The following is a 27,789-nucleotide window of genomic DNA, read 5'->3' on the forward strand; positions in this document are numbered from 1 at the left end:
TCAGTCACTCGGTGCGCGATGTGTTACTCACTGTGCGGCGGGGACCGCGACAAGCTCGGGTCGCCGTTGGCAGGAGCAATAGCAGCCCCGGCGGCGGCGCGGACCCCGAGTGCCCGGGCGCACCCCGGCTTCCTGGAGCGCGGCGCGGCGACTGCAAAGGTGCGGCCGCGCGCGCCTTAGGCTCGGCCCCGCGACTCAGGGACCCCGACTCTCGGCCCAGCCAGCGAGTCCCCAGGCGCCGCCCGAGAGCCCAGGAGGCAGCGGCCGCGGGCAGCCGGGCCGGGGGGCGGCCACCGCCCGCACCAGGCATCCTCCGGAGCCTCGGAGGGCGCTGCGCCACCGGAACGTGCGGGCCTCCACGGACCTTCCCCTCTCCTGGGTCGGTGGGACGCGTGTTCCGGCGGGCGGCGGGGCGAACGGGTGGCAGGGAGCCGCCCCCGCCCGCGCCCCTCCGCCCTCATCCAGACCCTCCACGCCGGGCTGGGCTGCGCGGCCTGAAGAGCCGGCGATGGCGAGTCCGCCGCTGCATGGATCCCCCGGGCCGGCGGGCGGCGACGGCCCCAACCTCAACAACAACAACAACAACAACAACCACAGCGTGCGCAAGTGCGGCTACCTGCGCAAGCAGAAGCACGGCCACAAGCGTTTCTTCGTGCTGCGCGGGCCCGGCGCAGCTGGCGACGAGGCGACAGCGACTGCGGGCGGGGGGTCGGCGCCGCAGCCTCCGCGGCTCGAGTACTACGAGAGCGAGAAGAAGTGGCGGAGCAAGGCAGGCGCCCCGAAGCGAGTGATCGCGCTCGACTGCTGCCTGAACATCAACAAGCGCGCGGACGCCAAGCACAAGTTCCTGATCGCCCTCTACACCAAGGACGAGTATTTTGCTGTGGCGGCCGAGAACGAGCAGGAGCAGGAGGGCTGGTACCGCGCGCTCACGGACCTGGTCAGCGAGGGCCGCGCGAGCGCCGGCGACCCGGCCCCCTCCGCCTCGGCTCCCGCGGCGTCCTGCAGCGCCTCCCTGCCCGGCGCCCTGGGCGGCTCGGCTGGCGCCGCGGCTGATGACAGCTACGGGCTCGTGGCACCCGCCACGAGCGCCTACCGCGAGGTGTGGCAGGTGAACCTGAAGCCCAAGGGCCTGGGCCAGAGCAAGAACCTGACGGGCGTGTACCGCCTGTGCCTGTCGGCGCGCACCATAGGCTTCGTGAAGCTCAATTGCGAGCAGCCGTCGGTGACGCTGCAGCTCATGAACATCCGCCGCTGCGGCCATTCGGACAGCTTCTTCTTTATAGAGGTTGGCCGCTCGGCCGTCACGGGCCCTGGAGAGCTGTGGATGCAGGCCGACGACTCGGTGGTGGCGCAGAATATCCACGAGACCATTCTGGAGGCCATGAAGGCGCTCAAGGAGCTCTTCGAGTTCCGGCCGCGCAGCAAGAGCCAGTCGTCGGGGTCGTCCGCCACGCACCCTATCAGCGTCCCCGGCGCGCGCCGCCACCATCACCTGGTCAACTTACCCCCTAGTCAGACAGGCCTGGTGCGCCGCTCGCGCACCGACAGCCTGGCCGCCACTCCGCCGGCCACCAAGTGTAGCTCGTGCCGGGTTCGCACTGCCAGTGAGGGCGACGGCGGCGCTGCAGCCGGGACTGTGGCGGCGGCCGGCAGGCCTGTGTCAGTAGCCGGGAGCCCCCTGAGCCCTGGGCCCGTGCGCGCGCCCCTGAGCCGCTCGCACACCCTGAGTGGCGGCTGCGGTGGCCGCGGGAGCAAAGTGACACTGGCACCGGCAGGGGGCGCCCTGCAACACAGCCGCTCCATGTCCATGCCCGTGGCGCACTCGCCCCCTGCTGCCACCAGTCCTGGCAGCCTGTCGTCCAGCAGCGGGCACGGCTCAGGCTCCTACCCGCTGCCTCCGGGCCCGCACCCGCACCTGCCTCATCCTTTGCACCACCCCCCAGGTCAGCGGCCCTCCAGCGGCAGTGCCTCTGCCTCAGGCTCTCCCAGTGACCCTGGCTTCATGTCTCTGGACGAATACGGCTCTAGCCCTGGTGACCTGAGAGCCTTCTGCAGCCACAGGAGCAACACACCGGAGTCCATAGCGGAGACACCCCCGGCCAGGGATGGCAGCGGGGGCGAGTTGTATGGGTACATGACCATGGACAGGCCTCTGAGCCACTGTGGCCGACCGTATCGCAGAGTCTCAGGTGATGGGGTCCAGGACTTGGACAGAGGACTGAGAAAGAGGACTTACTCCTTGACCACACCTGCTCGGCAGCGGCCAGTGCCCCAGCCCTCTTCTGCCTCTCTGGATGAGTACACCCTGATGCGGGCCACCTTCTCTGGAAGCTCAGGCCGCCTCTGCCCATCTTTCCCTACATCCTCTCCCAAAGTGGCCTACCACCCCTATCCAGAGGACTATGGGGACATAGAGATTGGATCCCATAGGAGTTCCAGCAGCAATCTGGGGGCTGATGATGGCTACATGCCCATGACCCCAGGTGCGGCTCTCATGGGCAGTGGCAGCGGCAGCTGCAAGAGCGATGACTACATGCCCATGAGCCCCACCAGCGTGTCTGCCCCAAAGCAAATCCTGCAGCCAAGAGCTGCGCCTGCAGCAGACTTGCCGCCCACCGGAGCAGCAGCGCCTCAGCCCGCCCCTGTGGCCAACAGGACCTTCCCAGTGAGCGGGAGCGGCTACAAGGCCAGCTCCCCAGCGGAAAGCTCACCCGAGGATAGCGGGTACATGCGCATGTGGTGTGGCTCCAAGCTGTCCATGGAGAATGCCGACCCAAAGCTGCTTCCCAACGGGGACTACCTCAACATGTCCCCCAGCGAAGCGGGCACCGCGGGCACGCCTCCCGATTTCTTCTCAGCAGCCTTGCATGGCAGTGGGGAGGTGCTCAAAGGGGTCCCTGGCTACTGCTACAGTTCCTTGCCCCGCTCCTACAAGGCCCCTTATGCCTGCAGCGGGGACAGTGACCAGTACGTGCTCATGAGCTCCCCTGTGGGACGGATCCTGGAAGAGGAGAGGCTGGAGCCCCAGGCCACCCCAGTAACCTCCCAGTCAGCCAGCACCTTTGGGGTTGGCGGGAGTGGTCACCCCCAGCCTCCCCATCCAGCAGTGCCTTCACCCATGAGGCCAAGTGGCAGCAATTTCCTGAGCCAGCGCTGCCGGGTGGTACGGCCCACACGCCTGTCCCTGGAGGGGCTACAAACCCTGCCCAGTATGCACGAGTACCCCCTGCCGCCAGAGCCCAAGAGCCCTGGAGAATACATCAACATTGACTTTGGCGAGGCGGGTGCCCGCCTCTCACCACCTGCGCCTCCGCTGCTGGCATCCGCAGCCTCCTCCTCCTCGCTGCTGTCCGCCAGTAGCCCAGCTTCGTCCCTGGGCTCGGGCACCCCGGGCACCAGCAGCGACAGCCGGCAGCGCTCCCCGCTGTCCGATTACATGAACCTGGACTTCAGCTCTCCCAAGTCCCCCAAGCTGGGCACCCGCAGCGCGGACCCAGTGGGCTCCCTGGATGCCCTGCTCTCGCCTGAGGCTGCTTCCCCATACCCACCACTGCCTCCACGTCCTTCTGCCTCTCCCACCTCCCTGCAGCAGCAGCCCCCTGCACAGCCTCCTCCAGGGGAGCCCTACCATCTGCCTCCAGCATTGGGCACTGCCACCTCCCAGGGCCCCAGTGCTGCCTCCTCTACATCCTCTGAGACCGGGGACAATGGTGACTACACCGAGATGGCCTTTGGTGTGGCTGCCACCCCGCCTCAACCCATCGCGGCCCACCCAAAACCCGAAGGTGCCCGAGTGACCAGCCCCACATCGGGCTTGAAGAGGCTGAGTCTCATGGACCAGCTGTCAGGGGTGGAAGCCTTCCTGCAGGCCAGTCAGTCCCCCGACCCTCACCGAGGCGCCAAGGTCATCCGCGCAGACCCACAGGGGGGCCGCCGCCGCCACAGCTCCGAGACCTTCTCCTCAACCACCACAGTCACCCCGGTGTCCCCGTCCTTCGCCCATAACCCCAAGCGCCACAGCTCGGCCTCTGTGGAAAACGTCTCTCTCAGGAAAAGTGGCGAGGGCAGTGGTGGGGGCATCCTCGGTGGGGGCCTTGGAGCAGGTGAGGAGCCACCCACATCCCCAGGACAGTCACAGCCATCACTCCCTGTGCCTCCAACCCCGCAGGTGCGGCCGTGGGCCCCAGGCCAGCCTGGGGGCTTGGTGGGCTGTCCTGGGGCCAGTGGTTCTCCTATGCGAAGAGAGACCTCTGCGGGTTTCCAGAACGGCCTCAACTACATCGCCATCGATGTGAGAGATGATCCAGGGCTGTCCCCCCAGATGCAGCATCCGCAGCCAGGAGACAAGAGCTGGGGCCGGACCCGTAGCCTTGGGGGTCTCCTCAGTGCCGTGGGGGGCAGTGGCACCAGCGGGGTGTGTGGGGGCCCGGGCCCTGGTGCCCTGCCTTCGGCCAACACCTACGCCAGCATCGACTTCTTGTCCCGTCACTTGAAGGAGGCCACCATCGTGAAAGGTGAGGCCCTTTAACCTTGACCTGGGGTGGAGGGCGGAGCAGTGGTGCATCTCTGGGCTTTGCTCTTCTTCCCTGTGGGCCCCTTGATCTGAATGCCAGCTACTGGCTCAGACTCCTGGCTCTTGGCTGCCTGTTGCCCTCCTTCTCCAAAGAGCTTGTCAAGTTCTGTCAACCTTTGGGATGAGGGTGCCGCCTTCCTGTGGGAGGGAGACTTTAGCCTCAGGCCGTCCCATTTCCTCTGCCCCTGGCCTTCTCTTGGCATGAGGATGTACTCCACTTCTCAGTCCAGCAGTGCCCACATCTAAATCTAGTGGGGGCTTCTGGGCGGGGCCTGATGGCACCGCCTTCCATCCTGTGCCTGTAGCTGGTCCCCAGCTGAATCTCACTGAGGCAGAGGCGTCTTTACAAAGTGGGCATTGGGTGGGGTGGCTGCCAGAGGGAACGGTTGCACCATCTCAAGCTCATACCTAAACTCTCAGAGCTTGCAGCCTGTTGCTCCAGAGGGGTGAAATGGCAGCACGGCTCTCACCTGAGCTCGCCTGGCGTCACCAGGAGAGTTTGCTGCACCCCGTGGCTTGGCAGGGAAACCCGGGTGTCTGTCTCTGATGAGTCCCCACCCTGCTGCACTGCAGCTGCACTCGGCTCCCTGGGAGGTTTGTGCCACTCAGACCAGGAAGGGAAAGCGGGACTGGGTGGAGTCCAGGGACCCGCGGTACCCTGGTGATGCCAGTGTGCAGCCAGGATGCCCAGGCAGCAGTGGGCGAAACAAGTGAAGGCAGGAGCAGCTTTTCAAGAACAACTGGATGAGAGGGTGCCATTCCCTTCCTTGTGGTCCCAGAAGCTGACCTTCCCAGACTGTGGATGGTGGGTGAGGAGAAGTCAGAGGGGCTGGGATGTTCAATTCGTGTTTCAAATTTTTTTCTGTGGGGTTGCTGCAGGATAGACTCTAGGAACCACCAGACACATACTTTGTAGCCTCTCCTGTGATTGGGAGGCTGGTAGCTGCTGGCCTAAGGTCCATACTGTGCAAGGGCTCTGAAGGGCTGTGGAGGTGGCCTGGGATTCCATATGCCTTTTGTTCTTCAGTAAACAGACCACTTTAATGCTGTCTGAATCCAGTCTGTGTTTATGGTATGCTTGGGACTGTTGGTTCATGCAATTTAAAGTTATAGCTGTAGGGTGAATATCCTGTTATTCTAGTGCAGTAGAGGAAAGGCTATTTCCTTTTTTATTAAAACTGTACGATAGAAGATGAAAAGTCATGGCGAATTGTCAGGAGTGTGGTGCTTCAGCATCTAATTAAATCACTTGGAAGCTGTCAGAATGCATCTCATAAATGGAGACTCTCAGCTGAAGGTCACTTTGCTGGAGTCACACGTTAAACGCTACAAAATTGCCAGTGTGACAGGGTTGAAGGCTTAGCTGCCTTCCAAGACATAGACCGTGTAAACACAGCGGTGTGAGTGTAATTGAGTGGGGGAAATGTGCGCGCGCAGGTTTACTTGGTATGCCCACTTGGGTGTGTGCCAACGTGAGCATGAAAGAGCTACCTTGCGCCCAAGTCTGATCCTATCAGAAAACAGCCTGAGAACTGAGCGGCTTTCCTGCTCTTGGTGGAGGATGGGATTGAGGGGCCCTGGAACAGGTCCTCCTCTCCCGCAGCAGGAGGCCGGGGCTGTGGACAGGGCCCGCAGGCCTGAGAGGATTCAAGGCCTTTCTGATAGTGTCAGTACATTCAGATGCAGGGTTCATGGGAGATAGTGCCCCTTGCAGACTCTAGAGATGTGAGTTTAATATTTAGAGTCCTGATGTGGCTGGTCTTAAGGTTTCCCAGCAGTATAAAATTCCTTTCAGCTTATAGGATTCACGATCTGAAATCCAAACAGCAGTTTGTGTGTTCCAGGGTTGCTGAGCAGAGAGAGGAGGTTGTTTTGATTTCTGTTTTTCCAAAGTCTGTGGGTATCATGGTATTCTGGCAAACCACCTTCTGAGAAGGAAAAGGGCTATTTTAAAGAAAAATAGGTAACTGTAGTTTGTCCGTTGTACCCAAACCACATGTTGAAAAAAGACTTGTGTGCCAAATCAGGCTTCTAGATCAAGAGCACAGCAGAGCGGGAGGGGCCAGTGAGCCATCTTGGTCAGGTGGCTCCTTCCCTAGGTCTGAACCAGAAAGGCAGCTCCAGGACCTCATCCACTCTAAGGCCGTACCTGCTGGCGGGGGTGGTGCTCCAATTAGAAGTTCAGGAAGGTCAGTGCCCTGTGAGACGTGGTGTATAGAAGCCAGGCTTGCAGACAGTTTCTCTGAGGAGGAGTAGGAAAGGCACTTCCTGGCTGCGGGCTGCTCTTCCCTGGCTCTTGGAAGCAGCTGTGTGGACATGCCCAGCACTCAGGTGAAGACCTCCGAAGTTACTTGAGGCCGGATTAATGGGGGGTTCCTTGCACACTGCTGCAGTATTTGCATAAGTGGCAACAGACTTCAAGTTCTAATAACGTTTGATAGTTGTTTACAGGGGGACTGGAAATCCGGGAGGGGTTTCAGCACAAGAGCCGATTCAGAAGCTAATGCATCTTAAGTGTAGATATATTCGTGGTCCAGGGCAAACACTCTTAGGCTTCTTATTTAGTGGCCAGGGAATGTTGCTTCTGTGTTTTGTATGTGAGTATGTATAGAAAAATCCAACCAATCTGTTAGTTTTGTTGTTTGGGAACTGGAAACATACCATTTAATTTACTGTTCTTTAGAAATGCTTTTAAAAATTATATATTTTTGCATTAGTTTTCCTCCCTGGAGGGATACTTATTCTAAAATTGGCTTCTGCGTATGTATAAAACAGATAAGAGTTACCACGGGAAGCATCTGTATTTAAATTGTTTGATGAAAGGGACTATCCATTCATTTCTTAGAACAAAAAGAAACAGAAAAATCACGATTTATGTCTGAAAGTAATTGCCTTGGAAGTCTGGAGGTCAACAATTAGCCTATTTTTGGAAGCTGGTGGGACTCCTTGCCACCCCAGGCCCCGGTCCCAGCTGGGTGAGGGCTGGTAAGGTACCGCGCAGGCTGGGCTCCACTTGTAGGAAGAAGGAGTGAGGTGCTAATGAAAACACACACAGGCTTTCGTGAATGAAAGTCACATGACCTGTTCCATTTCCTTTATTGAAAGAGAAACCTTTATAAAAATAGTGCTTCACAGAAGGAAGCACCGTGCGTGGAATCAGGAAGCCAGGTTTCTGGTTGCTGCTTGTCGTGAGTCACTGTGTGACTCTGGGCAGCCACCTAATCCCTGCTTCTCACTTTCTGTCTGTGAAATGGGTGGTTCTCCCCCTTTCCTTGCTGTGTCCCAGGGCTGCTCCGACAGAAATGAGACTCGAAACAGCAGTGTGTTTTCAGCACTTTGGAAGGAAAGTGGTAATAAATCCAGGAATTCTGATGGTAGTTGGAACTTTGAAACCGTGGGTGTATGCAGGAAAGACACTTTGGTAAATGGGTACCCTGAGTTCAAACAACACGCCCCCAGGCCTGCAGATGCAGGCAGGATGGCTGGAGCACTGCTTGCCTTCTGCTTGGTTGGTTCCCCTCTTCGTTTAGGATTCTTCAAGGGCTGGGGTGTAGCTCAGTGGTACAGCAAGGGCTTCGCAGGCAGGGCTGGCGCTCCATCCCAAGCAGCAAACAAACAGGCAGAAAGATTTGTTCTATAGAAAAGTGCCCAAAGTTGAAGAGTCGTGTTTTAAATGAAAGGGTATAGTAATGGTTAAGGAAATGGCATCCGATTGCTGGCCTATGTGAACAGACCTTTGAATTCCCTTTGGGGATTTGTTCATATATTAAGAAATATTGACAACATGAGGATATATAAAAGAGATACCTTTTTAAAAAAAAAAAATTAGCTGTTAATACAGGCGACACAAGGACACAAGAACCCCTAAGCTTTCAGCTGTTAGTTCATTGTTGGGTCCAAGAGCTGGCTCAGTTGATTTAATCCTGGTGGTCACTCTCACAGCTGTACTTTGTAGCGGTCTGGTTGTCTGTTAGAGTAAGAAAATGTTTGAGTCTTTTGTGTACCCCCCTGCCCGCCCCCTCCAAGAGGAGTTTTACTAGCTTATTTTCTTTAGCAGTGTTGGTATTAAAATGAAGGTCTTTTTCTGAAGAGAACTTGCAAAAATTCTAGGGCCAGTGTGGGCATAATGGGTTTTCTGTTAAGATTCCCACTAATGCACTTTCTTTAGAAGTCCAGTTCCAGGAGCTAGGTAACTTTTGGTATCAGATTTGGCAAGTGGAAAGGTTTTCTGTTTTCTGTTTTGTTTTGTTTTGGGGATAGCACAGAATCAAGTGTTCCCGTTTCACCTTAGAAACTTAAGGGAAAATGTAACTTTACCCTTTTATCTGCGTTGCCAAGTAGAGTGGTGAAAACAGACCAGGGACGCAGGTCCAGGCCCGGTCCGAGCCTTTCCTCCCTCAGGGGACTGTGGTGGTAGACTCTCTGCCATGGCTCAGTGTGGATAGGAGCAAAACATAGGTTTCTATACAAGATGGGCAGCACCCTCTAATGTTGGAGCGTCAGTAAACAAAACAAAGTTTTCTGACTCTCCAAAGTTGTCTTTTAGAACATGTTGTTTATCAGGTCATGGGTTTTGAGAACAATGTTATGCACATCTAAACAGGATACTCTGTTAATTTTATTTCATTTGAACTTGATCTTCAAGACTGCGGTTCTTGGAACCAGTTAGAGTAGATAAATTATTGGCAGGCTTCCATGGTGTATTTTTTGGGGGCGGGGGGGGGGGCAGAACTGATGAAGCCCTCATTCAAGGCAGAGGAAGTGCTGGGGGCTGAGATTGTTACTGAGTAGCCAGTGTCTTTCAAGATTCCCATACTGAAATTCTATGCATAGGAGAAAGTTTGAATAGAGAACTGGGGAGTATCTAGTTTGCTCCCTCAGTGCAAATAATGCTGACATAGAATTGGGTTAAAACTCACAGACTGCATGCTTGCAAATGATAAAACGGTCAATTTAGCAGCTCTGATTTCTTTTTTGTTGGACTAAGAAAATATTAAGTTTGCATAAAATCATGTTTACTTGTCCAAAATGAATGGGTAAATGTGTCTTTAAGCTTTCTTCTGTTTTCTTATGCCATATGTATGTGCTGTTTATTCACACGAACAATATTTATAAAATATTCTTGCTTATTGTGCTTTTACTAAAATTTGGAGTATTTGGCCAAATTCTCAGATCCACAGCATACTTTAAAATTAATAATCCCATGCATTGTGCCATACTGGCTTTTTAATATTTAAAGAGTATCAGTGTTTATTCTCCAGAAATAAATATTTGGGGCAGTACATGAGAGTGTGTGTGCACACATGCAGTCTCATAATATCAAATCTTGGTGCGAGAAGCATGAATTTTTTTTCATAATTGAAACTCAAATACTGATGATCTTTTTTCGGATCATGTTAAATTTTATATGGGAATGTAAGCATGATCATGGACCTACTATTACTTTAGTTTTCATATGGAATCCATACAAACACTTGAGTGGATTATTATGGTGTAGTATCAAGGTTTTTTTCCCAAGGCATAAAAGTAGATATAATGATAAAGTGTGACCTGTGATTTTGTTAACTTAAAATCATGTGTTTAGGTGAAGAAGGACCGCGTGCTTGCACACGACATTAGTGTTCATGAACGTGATGAGTTCCTTCCTCTGCATTCTGTGGACTTCAAGCCGTCTTTTGCCTGCAAAGTGTAAATAGAGCTAACAGTCTCAAAATGTGGCAGACAGATAATGATTTTCAAAGAATGCCATTGAAGTTGGCTGTGATGAGACTGAACCGCTGTTCTGATAAGTATTGGAAGATAATTAATTGCAGAGGGGGTAAAAGGAAATTTTGCACCGATTTGGGTGAAATCGGACAGGTATTTTTTCACTCTCATAATACACCTTCATGCAGGGCTCCAGAGACCTTATGACAGGCAGCGAGGCAGCTCTATCCGCTTTGGGAGGAATAAAGACCCTGCAGCTCAGAGAGGCCAAGCAAGCTGCCCAGGGTCACTGCAGGGAGGAGTGGCTGGGTCAGCCTCCTGCTGCCCTCCCCTCCCAGGCTCTGTGCCCTGGAGAGGGCAGCTGTGAGGCCAGCGTCCTGATTTGCTAGTTGCCCACTTTCCTTCTCAGTGGGGACAGTGGAGGAAGAAGGCTGGTAGGAAGCCCTCTATTTTCTTTAGACCAGTTTTACACCTGCCATTGAAGAGCTTAGGTTTTTGCCAGTGACGCTGAGAGCTGACAGTCCACTCGTTGGTGGGTCCCAGTTCTGGGATCCAGCCTTCCTGGCCCTTGCTTGGGTACTAGGGGAAACTCCTGCCCTGCGGCCGTTTTGAGATAAGTCTTAGTGAAGCGAGTTGGCTGTTGTATTTGGAAAACCACCGTCCTCCCAGAAATCAACACTTTCAACTCCGTGCGCTGGCTTCAGGGAGAATCCAAGGGCAGTGTGAGGGTGACAAGTCAGGAGCCACTGACATAATGTCACTTATTTTAAGGTTGTGAAAACAGGGGCCATGCGAGGTGCCTCTGGCGTCTGATTCAAGGAGGTCGTGGATTTAATCAGCGTAGGGTTGTTTGTAAACAGCGGGCGAAGGCGTGGGCGAGGGAAGGGTGGCGGGCCTCCTTGGTTCCCTGGGTGCTGAGTGACTTGCCTGCTCCCGTTGGACCAACTTAGGATGTGAGGAGGTGCCACCGGCTGTCGAAGTGCTTCGCGCAGAGACAGAAAGGGCCGGGCAGCCAGGAAGGGTGGTCGGGGCCTGAGGGAGGGCCACCGGGCGGGCTGTGTTGTCTTTCTTCTTTTTTCTTAATTCTAAGGAAAGAAATCATCTAATAGGACTTTTAGATGAAGAGAAATGGTTTTCCTACAAACTCAATTTGGCGAAGCGACTATTTCTCTAGTGATGGGACTGCAATGCTCTTTTCAAAAAGTCTTAAGCCGACGCCCACCCACACATTCACAGGCTGCACCGGCCCTGCCCCACTCGCTGTCGGTCCCTTGGCCTCCTAGCAGATGGCAGCCCAGGGCCATGCGCCCTCCACCACTGTGAGCCACCCAGCACGCCCGCCCAGAGGGAGCCCCTTGAGATGGGAGGCTGCCCCAGTTCCAACAAAACCAGGATGACAGGGTGAGGGAGCCTCTGTCCAGGTCAGGAGGACAAGTTCAGAGTCCCCTGTCTGTGGTAATGGGTTTATTGACACTTGCCAAGTTGCTTTTAAAAAGGAAGGGAAGAGAGGTTCTGCTGTCCTGTGGAGGGAGTCTTCCTTCCTCCGCGGGCTCAGGGGTCTTTCCTGATCAAGGTGCAACTCTTCCACTGAGCTTCCGTGTGCCCAGGAGGACCTGGGAACTGAGCACTCTCTTGGGTTGCCCAGGGTGTGAGGCCACTAAGGCAGGCACTGGCTGGTCCCCACGTATGAGCTCCCAGGTACGTGGGAGCCACCAGTGGACCCCACCCTCTGGGCTCAGCCCCCCTGCCACAGCCCCCACCCCCAGCAGTTCTGTGACTTCACAAGTCCCTAAGCATGGATAACGGGGAAGTTGGGGAGCAGGGAGACAAGTCTTGGAAATAGGCCAGGATGTCCTTACTAAATTTAAAAACTATGCAGATAGTACTTGGAAACTCTGAGCAATAAGCAGGATTAACCACGGCATGGATTAGAGGGTTGAGCAGCTTGCTTTTGTGTGAAGAGGTCAGAAATGGAGGTACTAGGACCCTGGTGTCCTGCGGACACTGCCGAGTTCCTGAGCTTTCCAGACAATAGACAGAAATTCCTGGGAGAGGAGAGCCCTGAGCATGTTTTTGAGTTGCTTCCGTTCTTTTCTGACATGATAGAAGGCTTTCAGCTTCTATCATCAGAGTGACCTAAAATAACATGTGACACGTGCAGCTGGGGCAGACAGTCCCCTGAGCCCCCTGCACCTTCTAGCTGGAGACGCCCAGCGAGGTTGGGGAACTCTGGGAGGAACCTAGCCCCACTGTCTGGGGACAGCCAGCCGTATTCAGTTCAGGTCAGAGAGAGCGCCTTAGCAAATGCCTTCTTTGCAAAACTGCAGAATCTTTCTTTTAGAGTATTGTGAGACCAGGAGTTTAAACTTACTTTAACAACAGTCAGTTCCAGAAAACTAATTTAGCTGGTTAAAAAAAAAAAAAAAGTTAAAATTTTAGTAGTGAATGGAGACGGAGTACCAGATACGGAAGTCGCACAGGCATTACAACACAAATGCTACTGCATTGGCAAACACTCTCAGGCCTTATTTTTGACAGGCTTTTGAAAGTGAGAACTTCCTTTGGAAGGCTGGGCAGCTTCTGCGTGTCATGGCATCCTGGCCTGTAGGGTCATCTTGGAACCTTCCAGATGCCATGGAGCTCACTCGCCCTGTTCAGTCTTCCTTCACGCAGTTATTTTCAGTTTAATCGTCGACCCTGCTGGGTCATCACGGGGCCTGAGTCACAAATGAAGTAGCCGCTGCTTTAAATCTCCTTTTCCCGGCCCAGGGCACCCACAGGGCTCCTAGAGTGAGGTCAGTGCAAGCACATGTCTCTCAGGTCCTGACTTCATCTGGTCCAGCTGACGGGATCGGAACCCGTGGGGTTCTTGGCTGCTCACTAAAGTCGGCGTGCAGGGGCGCCATGGCCATCTGTGCGTTGGAGTCCGGTGCACCAGCACAGATCCGCCTGCTCTGGAGAGAGAAGGGGAAGAACAGGGTCTCTGCCTCTGGGCCCCAGGGTCCACCAGGACAGCAACCACCCGGAGCTGCTTTTGGGTGCCCACCCTGCGGGGTGCTTGGCAGGGGACCACGGATGACCTGGCCCTGCTGGAAGACTCTGCTGGAGTGCCCGTCATTGCCCTCCGTCCCCAGCCCAGAGATGAGGCGTTCCTCAGCACGTTTCCCCTCTGGGAGGCCGTGGTTGACGGTGCTGCCACCCTGCTTCCTGGTGCTCGCTCGCCTGGCTCCTGCGGCCCAGAGCCTTAGCGAGGCTCCTCGGAGTCCCGCCTGCCCGGGTGCGGGTTCCAGAGCAGCTCCTCCGGGTCTGCCCTGCTCTCAGTGGGGCCAGGAACGCCCCCGGCAGCTCTCTGCCCCTGCTCGCCTTCCCCTGTGTGTCCCCGTGTGCCCTTTGGGCTTTAGTGCCGTTTTTCTCACGAGTCACCCATAAACATCGTATAGCCATCGGGTTGTCCTTGAGAATCGCCCAGTTTTAGTCCCTTCGCTGATGATTCCCTGGAGAGCCCTTTTCTCTCCAGGACACACCTCCGCGACACAGAGGCCTCCCTTCACGCCCCGACTTTGCAGGCAAGCCCCCGCCTCCCTGGCCGCTCCCCAGCTCCAGCCCTGCCCCCGGACGCCTCCTGCTCTGAAGGGAGCCCCTTCCTCACAGCTGGGCCTCACACAGAGGGACGTCGGGTGGCTGTGCCCTGCTCAGGCTAACGGGGGTGTGCTCCCGTGAGTTACCTGTCACACTAACCTCTGGCCGCCCTTCAGGATTCTTCCCATAACGAACCAGAAAACCCAACCGTGGCAGCTCCACCCTGAGGCTGCCGGGAGCTGCAGAGTGGCCGGAGAGGCGGAAGGCCCCTCCGTCTTCCAGTCTGACCAGTTGTTCAGTGTGAGCATTCTCTTGACCCCAAAGGTGACGGCTGTTACATGTGGACCACTCTAAATGTATTTCCTCCATTTGAATAATACAGAGAAAGAGGCTGACAAGAAACGGTTGTTTTCAAGCTAAGATGAAAGTCCTCAGTGGACTGTCTTCCTCCAAAACCTAGGAACAAACCAAGTTGAGGTGTGTTCAGGACAGAACGTGGTGTAGGTGGTACAAAAGCTTTGGGGTATACAGCAGGAAAGGAGCATGGCAGGAAGGTGGCATCTGAGTCTAGTGACCCAGAGGTGGTAAAGAGCAAGCCCAGTGATTCCCAGGGAGAAGGCACACAGGTGAACGGGGGCAGCAGTGCAAAGGCCCTGGGGCAGGATATTGCCTGGTGTTCCAGTGTCAGAGCTCCTGGCCACAACTCAGGAGAGAAGAGTAGGTGAGAGTGAGAACGTCAAGGAAGAGCACTATGCTGGTGGCTGGCCCTCCCTAGACTGACCTTCTGGTGGCCTCGGGTCGCCTTGGTACTCAGTGAGCTATATGTACATATCTGAGTTTCTTTATCAGAAACTTGTAATATTTGGAAAGACTTAAAAGTCTTCTAGTGGCACAGAGACCCTGAAATGTCACTGAGGTCAGGGACACCAGTGGGAAACGTTTGTAACCTAAACTACAGAAGAAAGGCACAAGTGTCGAACGGTGGTGCCTTGTCATAGACGCCTGCATTCGCACAGCGCCTCACAGCACCTTGTGGTCCGCAGAGCGTTGGAAAGCCCCTGGAGGGTTCTCAGCAGGGCGCCCACCTTGGGGGTCGCGGGGCTCCCGTGTGGCAGGGTCCTCTCTGCTGCGGAGTCTGTGCTGGCCGGCCCTGGCTGATGCTGTGTTCCTTCTAGAGAAGACGGCGCTTCGCTAGAATAAGAAGTGCTCTCCTTGTGCCCGTGCACAGGCCGCCTGCCTGCTCCTCACGCCTTAGAGGCTGGGCACCAGGCACCTGCCGCTGTACCCAGAACCGCCTCTGTGCAGGCTCATGAAAAAGATACTTGAGTGCTTCATCTAATCCAGAAGCTCAAATGATAGAAAGCAGGACGTTGATGGATGACTTATAATTCTGTGTTTCACAGAGACTCGGACTCAGCAGGAACGTGCCTGTGGAGTCAGTTCAGAGCCAAGGTGTGAGTGGCTCAGAGCACCACGAGGCCTTTCAGCTGCTGTGTGCAGGACGCACACTGAACAAGTGGCCCCGGCCAGCAGAGCGTGGCTGTCACAGCCTGCATACCTTGAGAGCTCACAGTGTTTAGGTCTTCCTTTAGAATTAAGGCTCAATGTGACAGCTGTTCTGAAATATATTTTTTAAAAAGGTATTATACATAAAATGTCCTAGAAAAACATGCATGTGGATGACATAGGAAAGCAGACCTTGTTGGTAGCCTCTCCTTCCAGGTGGAGATCATGCAATGCCTCTCACTCTCCGAGGAAATGGAGGCAGGGGCAGTGGTTTGGGGTGACTTGGTAGAGACTGGGCAGCCTCCCTGGAGCATCCCGCGAGGTGGGATGGACCCCGAGTGTCCTCCCCCGGGGGCGGGGATTCCTGAGGTGAGCGGAGTGTGCCGGCCCCTGTTTGTCACTCTGAGAGGTGTCGGCGAGGTCCCTCTTTAGGTCTGTTCTCATCTGCCTTAAAGGACTCCTGCCCAGCCCCGCCTGGAGAAACCAGTGTGCGGCCGTGGGGACAGCACCCACAGTTCGCCGTGCTCAGTGAGAGACGTGTCTCTGCCATTCTGGGAGGCTCCTCTTTCCAAGCCTGAGCCTGGCATCGCCTCGTGGGGTGGGTCTTGTTCTCTTGGGATGCTTTTTTTCCTGCTGGAGAGGGCTGGGCAGGAGGCAGGACTGCACAGTCCCCAGCCACCTTCCAGCTTGCCTGCTCATCCAGGGTCCCCAGGAGCCTTTGGAAAACACACGGCCAGCTGTCTGACCAGGCCCCTGGGTCCCCGGTGTGGAAGGTGCTCTCAGCCCAGCATCTGAAAATGTCTGTCAGGCCCAGACTGAAGAAGCCGTCCTTCGTGGGAGCTCCCTCTGGGCTGCAGGTCTTGGGTCGTCCTAGAGACGGGAGGCATTTGGCTCCAGGGTGTGTGCGGTGGCCTGGGGGGGCCTGGGCACTCCCTGTTGGAGGCCACCGGCTGGTGAAGTGGCAGGAGAGCCAGCCTGGTGGAGTGGGACGTCCACAGATGGGGCTGGGGACATGGGGAAGAGGAAGGGCAGGCGCTGGTGTCCCCGTGTCCCCACCCCAGGGAGTCCTGGCCGTCACTGGTCTGTCTTGTCTTTTTGGTGAATGGATTTGTATCATGGCAGGTGAACACTTTTCCCTCATGACTGAAAGTTCAACGGCCAGTGCTTCCTTTGGACGTGGCCGTCACCTGTGGAGGGGATTTAGGCATCTGCTGGTGTTTTGGTCACTTTTGTATAAGCCAGAGTGACGGGGAGAGCCGCCCCAGCAGAGCCCAGCCTGTTGGTGGGGCCTGAGTCGGTGCAGCACGTGTTACAGGAGGGTGCTGTGGTCCCTGGGACAGCTGCCGTCACAGTGGACACGTACAGCCCCTTCCTGGGGTTTGGTCCTGTCCTGATATGTGGGCAGCCGAGCGGCTTTGCTCACCCAGCACTGGGTTCTCCATTCTGCGCGTCCAGCTAAAACAAGTTGGTTCGTCTGCCCAGCGGCCTGTTTGCTGCGAGAAGTCGTGGTGTTGGTGATGTCGTTCATGGATGCCTTTCCAGGAGGACAGGGCTGGGAGGGCAGGTGTGGGAGGCCCAGCCAGGGAGTCTTTGTGGCTCAGAACTCAACATGCACCACACGCATGCTCCATTGAAGGTGCACGGGGAAGGGCACAGATCCGGCCACAGCGAGTCGTGCCGTGGCGGGTGCTGCCTGAGGTTGGAAGAGCTACGTGCACGGGCCTTGTTCACAGCCATGGTAGACTGCAGACATCAGGTCTCATGCTGTGGTTTCCCGGGACCCTGCGGGGGGTTAGAGGAGAGAGAACGGCCCCATTTCACGTGAGGCAGAGACCCAGAGCCAGGAGGCGTGAGGTGGCCGGCGAGGTGGCCAGCCTCAGGTCAACTTCTGGCATGGGCACTGGCCCCTCCAGAGCCCCCAAGGAGCAGGGGCCTGTGTTGCCCTGGCTGACTGGGGGCACTTCCGCAACCTGGGCTTGGAGCAGGGGCTCGCACTAGGTCCAGGCAGGGTCTGGGCTTGGCCCTGGCTGTCCTGTAGCCTTAGAGCTGCGGGTGAGGGCATTCAGCAGGCCCTGCTCTCCCAGAGGCGCTGAGCTGCAGATGTGAGATGTGGGAGGTGGCGTCTTCAGGTACCTGAAGGAAAGAAAGGTTCAGCTGAAGTGATATATGAAACAGGCCATTTGGATATGGGTATATTTTGAAGAAAAACATAACAAACAGGACAAACATAAAATACAGATCTATAACTTTAGATGTAAATGTTTTACAGTATACATAAAATCCATGTTTGTTACATGGGTATCAGTCATATGTACAAAACGGGTTGAATGTTGAGTCTGAGAAAAGAATCGCATTGTCATAGTGTGTTTGCAGTCTTGATGCAGATTAGATCTCCTGTCCCAGACGTCCTTATTAGGGCAGAAGATCAGGGCTTATGTCCACCTTTTCAAATGGCCTGATTCGGCCCGTTTTTGAATGGCAGACCTGGGGGGTGTACCTGAGCATCCTGGGGTGAGGTGCCTTTAGTAAGGATCAGAGCAGACGGTCCCTGTGAGGAACTCGATCCCCAGGGGTCTGGCTTCCCACATGATTTTGGACTTGCCTCCTCACCCTTGGCAGAGACGGGAGCCGGTGGTTGTTGGTAGCCCGAATGGCAGGTAGCCCTGTCCTGTGTGCCTCAGGCTCGGCAGACTCCTGCCCTGAGGGTCAGTTATGGGTGTTTTGGGTTTCCTTGCCCAACAGTCTCCGTCACAGCTGCTTAACGTGCTTAAGGTGGGAGTAGGCATGAGACGGGTAATGGGCAGGTCTGGCGCACCTATCGATCTCTGCCTGAGAGTGTCCTCTCTCTCTCTCTCTCTCTGTCTCTGTCTCTCTCTCATTTTTTGGTGGTGCTGGGGATTGAACCCAGGGCCTTGTGCATGTGAGGCAAGCACTCTACCAACTGAGCTAGATCCCCAGTCCCCCTGGAATGTCATTCTCATGTGACGTCGAAAGGTTTCCTTTTATTCCGGGTCCTAGCCAGTCCTAAAGTTTTGTTTTCCTTTAGAAAACTATATTTCTCTTCTCCGCCTACGAAAAATGGCAAACACCACTTGGGGTTTTGATTTCGGTTGAGTCCAACTTAGGGTGATTAAGGACCAATGTGCCTTGTGCTGGATGCTGGTACACCCAGGTGAGAAAGGCGTCGTCAGAACTTGGCCCAGTGGGGAGCAGGTCCCTAAAGCTACACACACGTCATCCGGGGTGACTTATTAAACAGGGTCAAGTGTAGTGTATGGTGGATGTCCCTGAGCTAATGAAAGAACAGGGTGTGTGATCTCTCTAGTACCATACATTGGTCTTAAAGTAATAATTTAAGGTCGAGCTACAGAGGTCAAGAGTGAGATGGTCATTGCCATGGGGGTTGGGGAAGACGGGTGGCTGAGGCAGAGAAAGGACACAGGAGCACACGGAGCTGCCCGAGCCTGCAGGTCCGGCACTCAGCATGTGGTCATGGTGAGAAGATTGTGTTAAACAAGTAGATTTTAGCTGCTCTTATCACAGAAATGTAAGTGGGAGATGAGAGGGTTGTTGACGTACTCCACCACGGTGACCCCTTTACTACCTGTATGTGTCCCAGAGCATCATGTCGTGAATCTCAGATACACACAACAACATCTATTTAAGGAAGAAAAAGGTTCATGGTACAATTAGAATTTTAAGCTCTGGTCCCCCAAGGGGTGGTCACGTCCAGAAACCCAGCCTGTCCTGCCTCCCTGCTGCAAGAGTCCTCCCTGCTGGGAGTCTTGGGGAGGAGTTGAGCACTTCTTCAGGGACCCGTTGGGACCCCCTGGAAGGCTTCCCTGGTGGCTCTAACCTGGGGCTGCTAGCCTTTCATCACTAGTGTCCCTCAGCAGGTCAGGAGCCACTTGGTCTCAAAGGTGTCTGTGCCAGAGGATATGAGACTGTCTCCCACTTGGTGTGGGGTGCTGCCGCTGTAGGTGGGGTGGAAAACTCTTGCCCTAGAAGAACAGCCCACATAATGCACTGCAGCGACAGCCCAACAAAGAGACACCCAAGCCTGTGGCCAGACATCGGCCAGGCCAGGCCCTGCAGGCACTTGTTCCTGTGCCTGGAATGGTGGCTGTGGGAGGGGGGTGGAGGGGACAGCCAGGAGGCCCTGAGGCTCCGTTCGCTGGGTGGCTAGGTTCACTGGCACAAAGGATCAAGCAGAAGTCAAACTCAATGCGTGAGAAACCCGACTGGCTCTCCTGCCGGCCGCAGAGCAGGCTCCCCCGTTTGGGGGTTCCCCTGTCACAGGCGTTCGGAACCAGGAGGTCTGCATCATGGCACAGGTGGGAGCTGTGGAGTCCTGTCTGTCGCAGGCAGGTTGGTGGACAGTGTCCCCACAGCGCAGGAGCTTATTCATCCACATTTTCCTTCTAAGTGATTTGTGTCCCCAATTTAAAAGGAAGTTAAAGCGACCGTTTTTCTCAGAATCCCTGGCTCGTTATCACAGCCATGCTGTTGTCACACACGCTGGTGTGGCTGGCCTGTTCTGCTTTTAGTAAAATAGGGAGATACTGAATTATCAGGCGTGTTTTTTCTAGGAATTTCTCCTACAACTGAAAACTTTATTTTCCCTCATAATTCTGTATTTAACAGAAAAAGGTCTAAACCGGCTGGGTTGGGCCCAAGATAGGTCTGAACGTGCCTGAGGTCTCTCCCTTGGTCGTGTGGCTCGGGGACACAAAATGCAGCTCCAAGAGGTGCCTGGCTTGGTTTGCCAGTCAGCAGGGGAGCAGGGCCCTGGTGGCAGGGGTCGCCTTGACCCAGCAGAGTGGACTGGACTCTGAACACTGAAGAGTGACCTTGAACTCAGACAGGTCCAAACCCAGGTTCTCATGAGAAGTCAGGTGGAGGCCCGTAGTGAGTCAGGGTGCCCAGAACGCCCTCTCATCTCCTTCGCTGGGACAAGTTTGCCTCGCTCCCAGCTGACGCATTCTGCATCCGCTGCTCCCCTGGTTCTTCTCCTGTGATGGTGACGGTGGCCCTGAGCACCAGGGGCAGCCAGGCAGACTGGAGGCCTGACCTTTAACCTTTGCCTTCTGACTGCTCTTCTGAGTGGAAGAGAAAGGGTGAAATCAGAGCTGGCCCATGTGACTGCCCCACAGAGGAATGCCATTTGTCACAAAGGACCGCAGAGAAAAGACAGGAACCATAGCTGGGACGCCTGGCGTGTACTGTGGGGCCACTTTCTGTGCCACAGGTACTGGTTACTGCTGTGGCTGGTTTCACCCAGTGACTCCTGAGTGCGCTTCTGTGCAGGGCTCAGAGCCGTGCCTGGGGCACGCAGGGGCCTGGTGTGGCAGATTCTAGCCCTGTGACTATGACTAAGTGTCCTTTTCTTAGTCGGCACTGACTTTAGGAGCAGGATGCTGTGTGGCACTCTGTGACCACAGGGGCAGCCCGTGATTTCGACTCTGCTGGTTTTTGTTTTGCTCCTGGGCCAGTGAGTTCAAAGAAAGCGTCCCTTCTCAGGGCGCGTGCAGGGCAGTGCGGCCGAGCCGGAACCAGTGCTTTGCTTCTAGTGGAGCTAGCAGACATAAATAAATAAACTTACGCTGGGATCTCATCCTTAGGAAGCATAAATATTTAAAGACCAAAGATATCATATGAGTAGTGTTAGAAAATATTTTCTTTTCTCCTATTTTGAATGAACCAGACTAATAACTTACTTTAAAAACAAACAAACAAGAAGGGGAGAATGCACTTGTGTGCTAGGTTGTGATCCACAGGAGTTTCCCGCCTCCCCCTCTGCCCTCCTCCCTGCCACAGGGGAGTGGCACCAAGGAGTGAGGGTGGTCAGAAGAGGCTGGCACTGGGCTTCCCTGGGGCCTCCCCCAGGCTCGACTCTGGCTGGTGCCTGGGGCTGCAGAGACCTCCTACACCTGCCGCTCACCTGGGCTCAGTCACATACACCCCGGGGCCTGTGCCCTCCTGGTCACACTGGGTCAAGGTCCTTGCTAGCAAGCACAGGGGACAGGCACATTTTGCTCTTTCGATAATGGAAGGGACAGGGGTGTCTTGGTATGAGTGGAGATGGCCAGTTTCTGCCTCGGTCCTTCTTTCTGTGATCATGGGAAGCTGTGGTCAGTTTCCCACAGGACTCCTTTCCCCCGCGGCCTTCCTGGCATTCATGTTCTGAGGTCTCCCTGGCAGCTGCGTCCTTCTGCTGTGCCTGGCAGCCGAGCGAGGGTCTCTCTCTCCTCGCTTCCCCTCGCTTTGCCTCTGCCTTGCCTCGACGGCTGGTCTGCTGGCATTTCTGTGGTGCCCCTGGGCATGGCAGGCCTTCCCTGAGCCAGCAGCCGCCTCCCACAGAGGGGCCTAGGGGGAGAGCCAGCTGGTCTGAGCGGCGAGGTGCTGAGGTCCACGAGCTAGAGCCTGATGATCCCCCGGGAGGCCCAGAGGTCTCGGCCGCTCCCCCATCGGAGGTAGCCACAGTAGGAGACAAGTCACATCTACGTGTGTTGCCCTGGTTCCCCGTGTGAATATGAGTGGGTTTGAGGGACCACACGTCCTGAGCTTGCAGGCCATCTCCAGGCTGAGGGCCAGCCTGCATCTGGTCTCCCTCCCCTGGCTTTCCTATGTCCTCCCCCAGGGCATCCATGAGACCTGGCACCAGGGTAGAATTTCAGAAGAAGCTTATTGAAAGGTCATTGCATGAGCAATTGAATGAGGGCTGCTTGCTGCTGCTCAGCTCTTGCTTACCTGATACTCATGCTCAAAGTTGAGGGTCTTGATGACTGTGTCATTTCAAACCATAAAATTACAGGTTCACTCGATTATAGCTCATCAAGGTCGAATGACTAGAGTTGGCTTTCAGGAATCCAGCATCCCTAAAAACAGTGAGAACCACAGTGGCCCCATGAATCCACCCGTGAGAACAAAAAATAATTTTTCCAGTAATAATTAATTCACCATTTATACGACTGGATATTTTAAGTTTGCAAAAGTAAAGAATGTACTTAGGTGTTGTCAAGTTAATGGGCTTAGGGTTAACATGAGACATTTAGCATCGTTTAGCTTAAGTGTTAAGGTGAAAATAAAACTTTGATTAGAGACTTTCTGTTGTGGATTACAGGGTCTTTCCTGATCTGGGCGTAGGATTCATCCCCTTCAGGGCCTGAGTGACAAAATGCAAACTCGTTTTAGGGTAAAACTCTAGTCCAAGTGGAGTTTAGCAGAGGGGGCTTTGTGAGGAATGCAGGCAGTGCTCCCCGCAGGCTCTGGCGCGGGAGATCACGGTGTACACAGAGGGCTGGAGCTCTGTCTTCCCTGGGAGGAAATTTGGAGCTGGCTGTCTGTTGAGCTTCATCTGCGGAACATGGTTTACCTTTTGATTTTTGAAGGACATAAACTTCATTTAAAACATAAGGAAAAGCCACCTAGCCTCAATGTCACTCCCAGGGCGGTGTGAAGACGGGTGTGAGCCTCCTCCCAGGTCCCTGCTTTCCTGGCAGTGGGGAGGGAGACCTGGAGTTAGGTGGTGGTCTCCAGGGCTGCAGTCAGCAGCTCTCTTGCTGGGGGCAGTCCTCGAACTCCAGATGGGGAAGAAGGAATCAGAGTCACAGAAAACAAACGTGGGGCGTGAGGCGAATGAGGGCCAGGCTCCCTCAGCCGCAGAGGCCCCTGCAGCTCTGCAGGTCGGGCACGCTCGGCTCCGAGGGAGAGGTCTGCCTGCCCTGAGACCCAGCAGCCAGAGCTAGCAGGGTTCCTCGACCTTGCCGCTCTCGTCAATTCACAGTGCGGTTTTTGGGTTAAACAGCCAAGAAACTAATTTTTTTTTTTTTTAAAAAAAAAAAGGTGGCAGGATGTGAGGTGCCAGGACCGTCCGAGCTGGTGTGCCTGTGAGGTGAGCTGTGAGGAGAACTGCGCTCGGGGCCCCAGGAAAGGCAGGGGCAGAGCCGACCTGGAAGCAGAACCGGCAGTGCCCCCGCTGCCCAGCCCAGCAGGGAGCAGAGCCCTGCCAGGCAGCAGGGGCATCAAGCTGGCATCATGCTGGGCATTGACAGGGCGAGGTCCTCCACCAGGAAGAACTTTCTGCAGCTCGTACAGTGACAGTTTACTGAGCTCTCTAGGGGGGTTGTCATCGGCTTTTCCCGCTCACAAGAACAGTTAGAGGAGGACAGGTGATCTGGCTCACAGATCCCGGGGTCCAGTCCATAGATGGCTGACCCCCCTGCCCCGGGGCTGAGGTGAGGCAGAACCTCATAGCAAGAGGGGATGCGAGGAGACCAGCTCAGGACTTGGCAGCAGTAGAGAGAGCTCTGCTGACCAGGCTGGGGTGCAGCTCAGGTGGTAGGGGGCTTGCCTCACAGGCCCAAGGCCCTGGCTCAGTCCCAGCACCTGGGACCCACCTCCTCCAGCCACTCCCCACCTGTCTGTGGTCACCCATTTAATCCATCGGTGGACTGATTCACCTGTTAGGTGATCCCTCTCATCATTTCCCCTCGGAACCTGCTTCATTGTCTCACATAGGAGCTTCTGGGGACACCTCACGACTCAGCTATAACCAAGGGGTAGCAGCCCTGAGAGGAAGATAGTTCTTCTACTCCCCCTGACCTGGGGTGGTTCCCAGGTGCTCAGGGGGAAGCAGACTCTTGCCTCTCCATCTCGTGTGGCTCATTGATGGAGTCACTCACAGAAGTGCACGAGTCTGTCTTAGATTGAAAAGCGAACCTCGCCTCACAGACAGCCACTCAGGTGCACCTCAGTGCCACTCCCAGGACAGTGGGCCAGCTCAGCTGTCCTGCACGTGGAGTGAGGCCACGTATGCTTCTCCACGCGCCTCCTGTCGAACCCACATGGACCATAAGCGCAGGTTGGGGGTCTTTTCGGGAGCCCCAGAGACCACCCCGCTCTTGAGTCACTCCTGAATTCTCTGCTCTCTCTTTCAGAATGAAGCACCCTCCGGCTGCACCGCCCGGAGGTCGACAGCGGAGATTTCAGCATATTTCCCACCGAAGCTGCATGCGACGTCTGTCGGATCTGGGCCATTCCACGTGGAGACCTCTGAACTGGACAGGAACCAACCAGGCCCGAGCGCCTGCCTCTCTCACTTGTCCCGGCCGGGGCATGCGTCATTGTGCAGTGTGTGTTGCATTTTGTTTTATTTTATAACTTAAATTAGCCGAAGAAGTTATTCTGGAGCAAGTTGGATGTTTTTATTGGCCTTCTTAAATCGTGGCCGGTGTCTTCATTTCTTCTTACTTTTATTTTGGCAAAGCAGATCTATCCCTCAGCATGCTAGGAGATGCTACAATACCCACCGAAGTGGTAAAATCTGGTATTTACTGGCTTACACTCAACTCTACCACAGTCCTACCTCAGTCCAAGGTAACGCCGGATCACGTGGTCGGGGTGCAGAGGCTTCCTGCACGTCCACCCCAGGGCTCGAGCGTGGTCTTGGCCTCGCCGACCTGCTCGAGTGGACACAGGTTCCAGTCCAGGTACCTGCGATGTGGACTGGTGCACGGAGCCCAGCGTGGGACTGACAGTTCTCCATGGAAGTGAAATCTGGGATTGGACTTCGAAGATGGATTCGTAAATAATTCTTATGAAGTGTAACTGAAGCAACCTACTTTTGAAAATCATCAGTTGTATTGGGTGGTGGGGTGGGAGGGAGGGGTCCTGGGCGGGTGACTCTCTCTTTTTACCTTTAACAGGCTTGTCTATCCTTCTCTGTGTAGCTGTTTGTGTAGGTACTTCAAGTTGCAAAAGCCTTTTCTCCCCTGCAGGAGCTCAGATGCCCTGCTGCCCTGAATCCTGAGCTTACGTTCTCTTAACCAAAACCTCGTGTAGGCACGCTGGTGGTTCAGGCTGCTGGGGCCTGCAGGCTTAATGTTTGAAAGATATTAACTACTGCTCTCGCGCTGGCCAACAAGGCGGCCCTGAAGAGAGAGAGAGAGAGAGAGAGAGAGGGAGGCATTGTAGCTAAGCTACTGTGCTGAGTGGAAGGAGGAGAAAACCAGTCTCTCACAGTGCACGTCACTCGTCAAAGAAATCCTTGACAGACCACCCTGGTTTCACATTTTCAGTGTTCTGGAAATTTCAGTATTGTGGCAATTATCAATGATCACAGATGTCACCCAGCATGGCTGAGCGTGCCAGCAGACTGTGGGCCCCTGGCTGCTCCCTTGACACGCTCTGGAGGCTCGGCCTCCCCCAGTGCCTGTGCCCCTGGTGGTCCTGCAGAGGCTACACTCGTTCTTGGAGATGTGAGTTGTTGGTCTGTTTGGGTTTTTTTGTTGTTGTTTTGTTTCTGTTTGGAGAAAATATATATATAAATATAAATATATAGAGATCTATATCACTATAGAATAATGCATTAATCAAATGAGGCTTTTTAGAGGAAGACCAAAAAATTCAATGTCTTAAAAATATATTTAACGGCAATGCAAACGTCTTCCTGCTTCCGTGCTGAACTCAGAACAGAGGATTGTACTGCAAGACAAAGTTGAATGTAAAGTGATCCCCTGAGCATTCTCCAGGTCTTTCTTTTCTGAAATCACACGTCACCATAACGCAGAGGCCACGCAGTGCTGGTCTGGCCGTCAGCTCCTGGGTGTCCTCTACACACGTTGGTAAGATGTACAAAATGCCCTAGAGTTCTCTCTGGTTGGGGACTAGGAGCCCCCCGTGGTTTGCTGAGACTCCCCCAGCACAGTAGGATGATGGGGAACTGCTGGACGCGGCGCGGGAGGAGTCGTGGCACGGACAGGGCGTCCATGTCCCTGCTGCCACTTAGAAGGAGAAAAATACAAAGTCGATGATGTACTGAATTTTCCTCTATCCTGTACATTTCAAAAAGAAGAAAAAAGGCATATGCAATATTTACATTTTTAATTTAGTTTACAGAATGGAACCAAAATGTGTAAATGTTATGTTTGCTAAAACTTCACAATGTACATTGGGTCTTTGTACATTTTGCCTGACTTACCTTAAATTTAAAATATTTTTTTGCTATATGAACTTTAACAGTTATTAAACAGTGTTTTCTTTGGGTACGTATTGTTTCTGGATATCAAGATGTTAAATATATTTCTCGTGTTGTGTTAGGACGAGAGACTCAACCTACCCTGCTCCGTCTTCCGCTGTACGCTCTGTACAGAGGGTCGACGGGTCGCTGCTGGAGACGAGAGAAAACTGGACTAGAGTAGCGCATTGTATTTAGTCTGTATTGACCATGGATGCCCTCCTTAATAGCCATATGCAATAAAATAAAATACATTATTTATGAAATGAATGACGCTCGGAGGATATTTTTCCTGCACGGATTCTGAATGTCACAGAAAGCCAATCTGCTCCTGGGGTTTTAGAGTCAATGAATAAATATTAGGCTCCTAAATAGACTTCCTTGGATACTTTCTAATTTTAAAACTTTTATTCTAGAAACCAGAAAATGTTCCTTAAATCACAAAACTTAATGAAAAATTAATGTGCTAAGAAAAAAAACCTTTTTATTTACAAGACCCAGTTCAGCGGGCTGCATGCTCTTCTAAACGCTTTATGGATATGAGCTCCTTCATGGCCCATAACAGCCTCGGAGGGAGGAGTTGCCACTCCATGTTTATGGATGAGGAGACTGCAGCACAGAGAGGTTAAGTGACTTTTCTCAGACACACAGCTCATGAGTGGCAGGAGTCAATCTCACCTTGTCTCCACTGTGCTCTCTCCCTGATGCACAGACACAAGAAGATACACCAGCACACTCCTCCAGAGTACCAGGCAGTGTAATCCTCAGACCCAGTGGGTGTAGCTCAGCAGGCAGAAAACACAAAAGTGATGGCAGCTGACTCTTACCAAACACAGTCCAGCCTCCTTGTTAGAAATCACTTTGCCCTAAAATCATGGTCACATGACGTGTGTGCTTCTCCCTTGAAAACACAAAATCAGAGCATTCTGGAAGGTGGGCAGGATTGGTGCACACTGGTGTGGGGGAGCTTGTGGATGGGTCACTCTAGCCCGTGTGCCTGTCCCTGCCTCAGTGGAGTGTTCCGAGGAGCCTGTCAGTCACTGGAGCAGGTGGTGTGCGCTGCAGGAGGCTCACATGAGTCAGTCCCTGTCGTGGTGCTGAGTGAAGCCAGCCCTGCCAGGTGGGCGGTCAGCGGGAGCCCAGCTCAGGTACTTGTGCAGGTGGAGTTCCCTCCAGAGTCCAGAGGTCTTGAAGGACTCGGGTTACTCTGGAGTTCCACAGGAAAGCCCAGGAGGTGCCAGACAGAGCTCCCTTGGGGCTGATTTTGGAGGAGCTTGATCCTGACCTCCGTGGGGCAGATACACAGCCGGTTCTGTAGCTGCAGGTGTCCGAGCCTGACCTGCACCAGGATAGCGGCTGGTCCCTCATGCCATGCCACCGGCCGGCTGGCCCATCAGGGATGTGT

The 27,789-nt window shown here is 54.4% G+C and overlaps 1 protein-coding gene and 1 long non-coding RNA gene across 3 annotated transcripts; both read left to right on the plus strand.

Annotated features, from left to right (window-relative positions):
- On the plus strand, nucleotides 1–26,654 carry IRS2 (insulin receptor substrate 2). Of its 2 annotated transcripts, XR_014021564.1 has the most exons (3): nucleotides 1–4,517; nucleotides 24,307–25,626; nucleotides 26,468–26,654. XR_014021564.1 is itself a non-coding variant. In XM_081290761.1 (2 exons), exons 1-2 carry the CDS (start codon nucleotides 509–511, stop codon nucleotides 24,309–24,311), a joined length of 4,014 nt encoding a protein of 1,337 aa, XP_081146887.1. In that variant the 5' UTR covers nucleotides 1–508; the 3' UTR covers nucleotides 24,312–26,654. The 2 variants fall into 2 exon arrangements, 1 of the variants encoding a protein (XP_081146887.1); XM_081290761.1 differs by having other exon boundaries at nucleotides 24,307–26,654.
- LOC308647036 lies at nucleotides 22,677–23,195 on the plus strand. The gene is made up of 2 exons (XR_014021569.1): nucleotides 22,677–22,805; nucleotides 22,840–23,195. It is a non-coding gene; the product is annotated as an uncharacterized lncRNA (long non-coding RNA).
- Nucleotides 26,655–27,789: the final 1,135 nt, after the last annotated feature.

This window comes from Spermophilus citellus, assembly GCF_964194105.1.
Source record: "Spermophilus citellus genome assembly, chromosome: 1".
NCBI classification, from domain to species: Eukaryota; Metazoa; Chordata; class Mammalia; order Rodentia; family Sciuridae; genus Spermophilus; species Spermophilus citellus.

Coding starts and splice junctions, on each gene's coding strand:
- IRS2 (XM_081290761.1), top strand. CDS start 509: ATGGCGAGTCCGCCGCTGCATGGATCCCCCGGGCCGGCGGGCGGCGAC.